Source organism: Rhinoderma darwinii, chromosome 12 (genome assembly GCF_050947455.1).
Source record: "Rhinoderma darwinii isolate aRhiDar2 chromosome 12, aRhiDar2.hap1, whole genome shotgun sequence".
In the NCBI taxonomy this organism is placed as follows: domain Eukaryota; kingdom Metazoa; phylum Chordata; class Amphibia; order Anura; family Rhinodermatidae; genus Rhinoderma; species Rhinoderma darwinii.
In genome coordinates this window covers 73,767,206-73,777,727 of record NC_134698.1, presented here as the reverse complement: position 1 = coordinate 73,777,727, position 10,522 = coordinate 73,767,206, and the positions used below count along the sequence as shown (strand labels likewise).

Below are 10,522 nucleotides of genomic sequence, written 5' to 3'. Positions count from 1 at the left end.
AGAAATGTTATAAAAAAAAATGGGGGGGGGGGGTAGAAAAAAATAGCAATATCGCTATTGGTTTTTTGGATTTATCTTAACGACTCTCACCGTACGGTATAAATAATGTTAACTTCATTCTACTCTGTTATGTTTCACTACATTGGAAATCATAAAAATGTTGTTTGTTTTTTATAAAATATTTTTGTTTGTGTCGCCGCATTCCAAGACCAAAAAAATTTCTATTTTTACCCTCAACGGAGCTGTTGGAGCGCTTGTTTTTCTTTGGTACAATTTTTTGGGTACATTTGTTTTTTTAATTTCTTTTTATTTGAGAGTCGAGATGAACAAAAAACAGCTCTTCTGGTATTTTTTTTATTTTTTTATGTGTTTACCGTGCGAGATAAATAGTAAATTCATTTTATAGTACAGGTCGTTACAGATGCGTCAATACCAATTATGTAGTAGGCTGGATTCTCACGACCATGTTACGTCCGTAATGGACGGAACGTATTTCGGCCGGAAGTCCCGAACCGAACAAAGTGCAGGGAGCCGGGCTCCTAGCATCATAGTTATGTACGACGCTAGGAGTCCCTGCCTCGCTGCGGGACAACTGTCCCGTACTGAAAACATGATTACAGTACGGGACAGTTGTCCGGCAGCGAGGCAGGGACTCCTAGCGTCGTACATAACTATGATGCTAGGAGCCCGGCTCCCTGCACTTTGTTCGGTCCGGGATTAGTGGCCGAAATACGTTCCGTCCATTACGGACGTAACATGGTCGTGTGAATCCAGCCGTAGTGTTTTTGTTTTCTTTCTACCCCATTCTCTGGATCTGCGGGGGTTCCAGTGGTGGGACCCCCAGCGATCAAACACTTATCACCTATTAAGTGGATAGGGATAAGTTGTTTTGGTGGGATAACCCCTTTAAGAAACAAAGGCTCTGCTCAAACGCATGTTAACGCCAATCTGTCACAAGACGATGCTGCCCATATAGTGGGAATAGGCCCGCTCTACTTTTAGCCCAAACGGCACCTAATATTATTGTGACGTTTGGCCAATAAGAGCGATCAAAGAATACAACAAACTCATGGTTGTGTCCAGTGTATTCATGAGGGCAGCGCTCACCCTCGCCATCACTCTCCTTTGATGGTCGCGTTGCTGTGTATCTACTGAGAGGGGTTGGGGGAGCTTTCGCCTCATGAATACACCGGACTCATAACTATACGCCTGCCGTATTTTCTGATAGCTCCTACTAATGGGAAAGCGGACCTGTCCTTGTAATATGCTGCCATTAAACATCGCAGCTGAGTAACAATGAACGTGATTGGTCACTAAAGCTCCACCCTTTAGACTCAGGGACAGGTGAACCCCTCAGACTCATTCGCATCTATGTAAAATTTCCGGAAAAATCTCTCAACAGGAAACGAACAAGAGTCGTCATTTCATTGGATCCTACCATGAGGATTGTTATATTACGGATTGTCTTTATGAATATAAAACCAACTTCATCGTTATAATTAATTCAGCATTTTTATTCAGAATTAACACACTATTTGTTGACGGTAAGCTGCCACGGTTTTTATTGAATTTCGCCTAATAGATTGTTTTCAACTGTATCAGCCATTTTAAGATGGGGTGAGGCTGACTCATATTCTATACGGGGATTACTGTCCGCAAAATCCCCTGTCCTCTTCATCACTACTTCATGACTCATATCTCCAGAGACATTTACTTATGTATGACCGATATTAGCTGCTCTTTATGTTAATTTGACTTGTATAGGTTCTGTACTTCGAATTTACAGCTCCATGTTACACAGACAGGACAGTCTCTATCATTGCTGCAGGTGAAATCACGCATCTGAGGTAACTAAACTTCCCGCCCAAAACTGAAGTGCGACGTCGTCGACGCGCGTTATTTTGAATTCCAAAGTCCCGTCTCGCTGTAGACGCGCCACCATCACGTGATCTTGCCCTTTGAAGCCTGGGCGTGTCGTTTCGAACACTGCGCCTGCGTCATATACAGCCCTGTTGGACAACTGCGCAGGCGCCAGTGGGCGGAGCCGGCACCGGCTCATTCTGGTGACTCGGAAGCGGCACCTCCTTATCAGTGGCGGCCGCCGGGATTCAGGTCCCTCCTTCCACCAGCCCGTCCGTCCTCCTTCTCAGTCCAGCACCGGAAGCTTGTGACTGGCGATATCCGGCCGGAGTGAGAGCACAGCGGGACCGGCCTGCTTGCCCCGGGCACCTTCTCATGTGGTAACTGCCACCCAGAGCGGCGCTGTGAGGCTATCCTGAGTCGCGACGTTAACTCAGCAACAGGGTAACGCTCTGTCCGGTCAAGAGAGACTGGGACTGAGGCGGCATTGAGGGCTATTCTGACTTCCCAGGAGCGCCCCGCCTCACGGAGGGGTAACCAGCAGTCTCCATCACACCGCACCTCACACGGGGCGACCACAAGCCCTGAGTAACCGGCACCGTATCCAGGGGTGACTTATACAGGAACGTGCATGTCCAGGACTGAGTGCCTCACCCAACACCTGTAACCGAGAACCTCAACAACGGGCACCCGACTCCCTCTAAGCCCCATCACCTCATACAAGGGGCACCCATCTCTTGGACTGCCACCCCAGAGGGCATTTACCAACTTTCCTTAAAGGGGACAGCGTTATATCCAGGACCCTAATCTCCAATTACTGAACCTTCCGTGCCCACCACCTGGCCTAGTTGCTCTTGGGCAATTTATTTGCCACCCAGGTATATCTGCCCGTGATAATGGACAGAATATAGTATCTTGGGCACATAATTCTGGAGGACCAGCACCGTGTATTTTATTCTTTTTGCAAAAGGGAAGTGCAGCCCCCTCAGCTTTACTGCAAAGACTTTGGATATAACTTTTGTGGAGGACGCTCGCCACTCCAAGGATCTTGGATACACCCGGTTTCCTATTTCCATTAAAGCCGTATTTAATGCTCCACCATGGGCAAGGTGCTTTCCAAGATTTTCGGCAACAAGGAGATGCGGATTCTGATGCTGGGACTGGACGCCGCTGGTAAAACCACCATCCTGTACAAACTGAAGCTAGGCCAGTCCGTCACCACCATCCCCACCGTGGGGTTCAATGTGGAGACCGTAACGTATAAGAATGTCAAATTCAACGTATGGGATGTAGGAGGACAGGACAAGATTCGACCTCTATGGAGACATTATTACACCGGGACCCAAGGGCTCATCTTCGTGGTGGACTGCGCGGACCGGGACCGCATTGACGAGGCCAGACAGGAACTCCATCGTATTATTAATGACCGGGAAATGAGGGACGCCATCATCCTAATATTTGCCAATAAGCAAGACCTTCCGGATGCCATGAAACCACACGAGATTCAGGAGAAACTTGGCCTGACCCGGATCAGGGACAGGAATTGGTACGTGCAGCCGTCCTGTTCTACTAGCGGGGACGGGCTCTACGAAGGACTCACTTGGTTAACTTCCAACTACAAATCCTAATGACTATTAGAAGATCCGTTACAGTTTTACGATATTACTTCTCCGAAGAGTATATTGGAAGAAAGTAATGTCCCGGGATTATGCTGATCTAACCAATCACCTTGTTAAATTACAAAGAATGGGCTGGAAAATGTTATATATAAATATATACTGGTTTTTTTTGGTTTTTTTCTTCTTGCTCTGCTTTTAGGTTTCTGGCCTTGCAAATCTTCCAGATACAAATTTAAACATGACTTAAAAAAATCAAGCTGTAAGATGTGGGAGTCCCAATGTTTAGGTTTTGGGGAGTAAATGCTAAATTCCCGGGTTTTTTTTCCCCTTTTCCCGGTTTTTGTTGTAGTTTCTGCATTCATACAGGGTATGTCGCTAGGTCTCTTTCCACTAGTAAACGTTACAAATTATTCTTTAAAAATCACCCGGCGGTTTTGTCTTTTATACCAAGACTGTTTTTAATAAGAGCTCTGCTAGCTAGCATTTAACAAATTCCTTTTCTTTTTTTTTTTTTATAAATATATACATATATATTTAATGCTTATGATTATTTAGACCTTCAAATCGGTTGCTGGTTATTTGCGCAAAATAAATATTTAGCGTAACATCTGTGGTGACAAAATACAGATGTTGGTGATGAGAATGTCACGACGCATGCATGAGTAAGCTTAATGCAAAGGAAAAAACACATTTCTGCTAATTGATTTTTAGCAAGGCCTAACAGGAAGACTGTGGCATTGACAAGTATCGTACAATGTCTCCTTTACATAGTATGTACTTTAAAAAAAAATCTGGGTTTTGTATATAGACTTACATTCACATGTAGCAATACTTTAAAATTATGCAAAGCACAAGTTTGTAATTCAATGCAAATTGCAAAGCTTTCTTGGACGCTTGATGATCAGCCTCCTGCCTGATTTCTGTGTTATAAGGTACTCCAAAGCGTCTGAATCTATATGCATTTATTAATAAATACACATATTATTTCTCTATCTTACTAGTGTACAGCACGCTTCTTTTCCAGGTCTTTTATCTTATGTGTGAACAGCACAGGTGTCTTGGAAGTCCTGAAAGTGGACGCTTTTTGTATGATGCCAAGTGAAAATAATACTTAAAGGGGTTGTCCAGGATTAGAAAAACATTGCTGTCTTCCATAAATAGCGCCACCCCTGTCCATGAGTTGTCTGATATTGCAGCATGGCTCCATTGAAGTGAATGGGGCTGAGCTGCCATACCACAGACAACCTGTGGGGAGGTGTGGCGCTACTTTTGGAAGAGGGCAGTCATGCTTTTATAATCCTGGATAACCCTTTAAGAAATAATGCAGAAAAAGGGACGTTGATTCTGAAGGTTATTCTGGCGTCCAGACCTGATAGTACAAGTAAAGAATCAAGACTATCTTGAGATCCTCTAACCTGTTACTTTTATTGCAGGTTCCTTCAACGCTATACTACTCCCTATATAATTGTCATGTTTCAGTGTACTCAGTCACTCTCCATACATCCATTTTATTTAAAGTTTGTTTCACTAATGACTAATACAGAGCTTAAGAGAGGCAAATGTCACTAAGGCTGGGTTCACACGAGCATGTTGCGTCCGTAAAGGACGGAACGTATTTCGGCCGCAAGTCCCGGACTGAATACAGTGCAGGGAGCCGGGCTCCTAGCATTATAGTTACGTACGACGCTAGGAGTCCCTACCTCGCTGCAGGACAACTGTCCCGTACTATAATCATGTTTTCAGTACGGGACAGTAGTTCCACGGAGAGGCAGGGACTCCTAGCGTCGTACATAACTATGATGCTAGGAGCCCGGCTCCCTCCAGTGTGTTCGGTCCAGGACTTGCGGCCGAAATACGTTCCGTCCTTTACGGGCCGAACATGCTCGTGTGAACCCAGCCTTATGGGTGAATAAAGATTATCATCTGGGAATTATCATTGCTGCAGCTGTTCCTTGATCTGTATATAGGTCAAAGTATCACTGAGGCAAGCCATAGGCATTAACGCAATGACTAAAGGTAGACGGGGCTATGTGGCTAACAAAAATAAATAAATGGATTAGTGAGGTTGGATTATATCAACCATTGGACAGGGTATTGCTAATTTAGGAAAAACAATAGTAAAAAATGATCTTTTACACATTTCAGGTGAATTATTGTAGGGCCAATATGTCTTTGGGGATGTAGACGGAGCTTGAAGCCCCTCCTCAAATATCATGGGCGAACTATTAAGATGTGCTAGTCTTGCATAACCAAGGAGTGCAGGTGCACTGCAGCACTTACATACCGGATGCCAATAGTCCGAAAATAGTTTTCTGGTTTAATTTGTATCTTGCTTTATCTCGCTCACACAAGTATTTCACTGTGATCGCAAGTAACGCACATGCGCAGAATTTTCAAACTTGTCAAGGGCGGGGGACTGATTTCTTTGCGTATCCCAGTAATTAGATTAGGATTATATTCCTACTTCGTGTTATCGATCAGTCTGATGTGATGCTGCACGGAACAATTTGCCTAAAAACATTTTGGGGGGAATTTATTAACTTTTCCAAGCCAGTTTTTTGGCATCGAAAAGTCGCAATCGTTGGAAAAATTGCTACTTATGAGCGGTTTCCAACGCTTTCGCATAACGCATCTTCGGTGCACAAATAGCCGAAGATGCGTTAATTTATTAAGGGGCGTCACCTCTTAATAAATTTGTTGCCTCTTACTCCAGCTTGTTTCCTATTAAGACGGGCATATAATACACTAGTCTTAATAAATTCACCCCCCCCCCCCATTGACCCCAGAATAAAAATCCTGGGGTTCCAGCCTATATGAAAAAGGGTGAGGTTTTTTTTTTCGTCTTTTCACTGTCTACAGTTTGTCACGCGCTATAAATCTGTCACTCTTCTACTTCTCGGGCCTTCTGATGTGAGAGCTGCACTGTTAGGGCTGAGCTGTCACACCCTCCTGATGTCAGTTTCAGAACGGCCTCTGTAGTTTCCTGCTGATCTAGATGACTAATAAGATGAGCTGCACACGGTGGTTGCATTACAGCCTCTCAATTTTGTTTTACTTGAACATTAATTCATATTTGGCCAACAATATTCTACAATTACTTGGTTAAGGCCTCATTCAGACAAGCGTATATGTAGTCCGCGTGACGGCCCTTAAAACAACGGCCGTCACACGGACTCCTGTACCTCAATGGGGCTGTTCACGTGACCATTGTTTCAAGTAAGTGTGAGAAGGGTCAGTGAAAAAATAGGACGTGTCCTATCTTTTTGCGCTTCACGCGTCCCTCCATAGGCTCTGGTCCCGCAGAGGTGCAGCACGGAAAAAAAACTACAGTTTTTCACGTCCGAGGTTGGCTACGTCCGTCTAAATGTATCTTAAGTCTAATCACTTTTTTTAGAATGTGATTTTGATTACACGTTGCTGTTCGCATATTTTAAGTATAGAACTGCAAATTAAATGTATTATTCTATGTGTGAATGATCCCCAAGGCATCATGCGCCTGGTATTTTGTAAACTTTTGTATACCGGTTTTAAATGCAGATGCTCGTAGTTATAATTTGAATCCCAAGGGATTGAGTGGATGCTTTAGTCAGCCGTGTTTGTGTAGCACTCCACATCTGGAAGGACAACCCGCGGATGTTGCAGACTTCCAATTGTGCAACAGCCGACTGGTCACACTATGATATTGTGTGTAGTCCAACTGCGTGCTACTTCATTTGGTCTGCGCTAAATGTGTCCCTGTACAATCCTCTTTGAGCCAGTTCAGTTGTCCCTTAAATAATCACAATCTTTGTGAATGCTAGCATGCTGAGGATAGGAGCGTACGATAACTGGTGTGCCGGTCTTTTCCGAGGGATGAGCAGAACCTACTGGCTTTGAGTACCTGCCTACCGTTGGATAATAACCATATAATTAAAAACTGCTAATTGATAGGTTAACAGAAGTGTCTACTGCAGTCTGAGGCCCCATGCATACGACAGTGTCCATAATCCCGATCCGTGATTATGGGCACGGCTGGCTGCGGACAGTCATCCGCAAAGTATGGGAGCACGGTCCGTAAAAAAAAAAAATGGGACAAGTCCTATTTTTTTACGGAAGGTTACTACGGCATGGACACCTTCCCATAAGTATACGATGAGGTGTCCGTCGACCATAGAAATGAATGGGTCTGTAATTATGGACGAAATCTACGGTCGTGTGTGTGGGGCCTTGTGCTCATAAACAGACTGGTGTAACCTGATCATGGGAACATTACGAGTTGTTTGTGGTCAGCTTTTTGCACGTTTTTCAGGCCTAAATAAGCTGTATTCACCGTTTTATTGTGGTGTACATGCATTGAATACAATAAGTTGCGTGCATCTCAAAAGAGAAAAGTTTCCGTTCATCAGCACGATGGCTTTACATAAACCTTTCCATTTGACACAACACCAGAAACATTGTGGCTGTATCTGTAGTGTTTGTTCCAATACAGCTCTCTGGATTTACTTGTGGGTTGTTAAATAGTTTGAAGTGGTTGGCACTGTTGCCCTGCGGCGCTGGCGCTATGGAGTTGAATGGCAACATCGGTGTCAATTTTGTATGTACTCTGTGCTTGCGTGGGTTTCTTCCGGGTAGTCTGGTTTCCTCACTCCAAAAACATAAAGATAGGTTATTTGGCTTCCTATGAAATTAACCTAAGGTGTTTGATAGCGAAATTAGATTGTGAACCCTATCAGGGACTGATGTGGTAATAATCTGAACAGCACTGCAGAATATGTTGGCGCTGTATAAGCAACAGAAATAAGTCCATATATATATATATTGCATTTCCTTTGAAGGGGGATCTTCTGAACGTCTGGGAGATTCCTGGTGACTAATTCAGACCGGTGGAGTAATTTGATTTTTACATAGTATTTTACTGCAGTGACCTGAAGCTGTCTGTAAGAGCATGTTCATACCATCATGTTTGCAGGCTTTCAGGATTTTTAATTTTTTTTTGCCAATCATCTAAGGCAAGTTTTGTTATGGTATTTATATTTAATTGGTAATGATTAAGGAAAAACAACTACCTCCCCCTTCTTAATTTTGCCAGTAAGGCTGGATCCACACGAGCATGTTACGTCCGTAATGGACGGGCGTATTTTGGCCGCAAGTCCCGGACCGAACACACTGCAGGGAGCCGGGCTCCTAGCATCATAGTTGTGTACGACGCTAGGAGTCCCTGCCTCTCCGTGGAACTACTGTCCCGTACTGAAAACATGATGACAGTACAGGACAGTTGTCCGGCAGGGACGCCTAGCGTCGTACATAACTATGATGCTAGGAGCCCGGCTCCCTGCAGTGTGTTCGGTCCGGGACTTGCGGCCGAAATACGTTCCGTCCATTACGGACGTAACATGCTCGTGTGAATCCAGCCTAAGACTCTGTTCACATATGCGTTGGAGGCTCTGTTAAAGATTACCGGAAACAATAGCGCAGCATGCTGCGCTATTGTTTCTGGTAAAACCACTGACCACCCGAGGGTACCCATTAACGTCAATGTGTTCTGTCTGCTGCCAGTGGTGTTTGTGGTGCAATGGAACCGTCACTTCAAGATTTCCTCTGACGGAACAGAACGGAAAGCAGCGACACAGGTATGAACCCAGCCTTAACGGTTACATGTTGATATGTAATCTCTTGCCCAATGTTAAAAAAACGAACAAAAAAAGAATGGATACCATGCGGTATACTTTTTGTTTTGCATTGACCCACTATTTGACTTTTTGTTTTTCTATATAGTAGAAAACCGTACACCTGCCTGGCAGATGCCACATGGGCACTTTTGGTATCCGCTGGGTCCATAGGACTCTATGGAAACGTTCAGCGTATGTGGCCGGTAGTATCTTCTGACTCTTTCGCTGAACATAGTGTGAACAGAACCTCACAGGTGACAAGTAGGCAGTACTATCTGTATCTAAATCATTACAGGGAGGCCGTACTATTTACGCCAGTGTTCGGCAACCTTCAGCGCTGTGGATGTTGTGAAACTACAACTTCCAGCATGCCGTGACAGCCAAGGGCTTTAGTATTCCAGCCAAAGCCTGTTAGGACATGCTGGGAATCGTAGTTTCACAACAGCTGGAGTGCCGGAGGTTGCTGACCCCTGACTTTTGCAGGTGGGGGAGGCAGTACTGTCTGTGCCTAAATTACTTGTACAGAGCAAAGGGGAGACCATAAAATCTATATCTATATGATCATCTAGACAAAAATAAATGCTCTTTTTATGGTTATAATGCAGCCATTATTTATAGACAAGAATGGGTTAAAAACAACTACCCAAAATGTATTTAAATGTCCGATGTGGTTACTAAAATAGAGGAAGTGGCTCTTGCACAAGTTAGTTTTTCTGACTGAATGAAACTTGTCACAATGTGAATTTCTCATGGATTCAGAAACTTACTATACGCTCCAGATATTGCTGAATGTATGGGCGGGCGGGGGGGGGGTATTATTTCCATAACAGTTTTGCAACTATATTCCACAGCATGTATCACAATACCACACCCATTTCACCCCTACATTTCTTCTGCTTATTCTGGCACATCGCCTTTTGCTGACTGGTATTCTGACAGCCTTTACAAGAGAATCCACTCTGCCATAGACAGCGCATATATTCTCCTGGAGACGTCTGCAGGACAAGTGCAGGGAATATAAGACCCTTAGACTTGTTATTGATCGCTGCAGCGTGTAAACCGGTCAATAATATCACTATACAGTACGATTGCTGATAATGCACGTCCCTTACAATGTGTAAAGGGTAACTCCGCTTTTAATAAAACTTTTGACGTGTCAGAAGTCTTAATTGGCGGGGGTCTGAGCACTGAGACCCCCAACGATCGCAGTTGCACTCGGGTGAACGGTGTGCCGCTTTGTTTCTGATCGGCTTTAAAACAGACAGCTTCCCGCATAGGGCCGCAACTTTCGGGAAGATTGCCCTATTGCTCGATAAGGACAGAACCAATTTGAATACTAGGAAACATTTCCCCCACAAGTGGCATTTCCCTTGTAACATCTGAACCACAGGGGGG

The 10,522-nt window shown here is 44.3% G+C and overlaps 1 protein-coding gene across 1 annotated transcript; it reads left to right on the top strand.

Moving 5' to 3' along the window:
* The first annotated feature begins 2,021 nt into the window (after window positions 1-2,021).
* On the top strand, window positions 2,022-4,471 carry ARF6 (ARF GTPase 6). The gene has a single exon (XM_075844043.1). The coding sequence runs from the start codon at window positions 2,961-2,963 to the stop codon at window positions 3,486-3,488; it is 528 nt and encodes a 175-aa protein (XP_075700158.1). The 5' UTR covers window positions 2,022-2,960; the 3' UTR covers window positions 3,489-4,471.
* The last annotated feature ends 6,051 nt before the right edge of the window (window positions 4,472-10,522 follow it).

Coding starts and splice junctions, on each gene's coding strand:
- ARF6 (XM_075844043.1), top strand. CDS start 2,961: ATGGGCAAGGTGCTTTCCAAGATTTTCGGCAACAAGGAGATGCGGATT.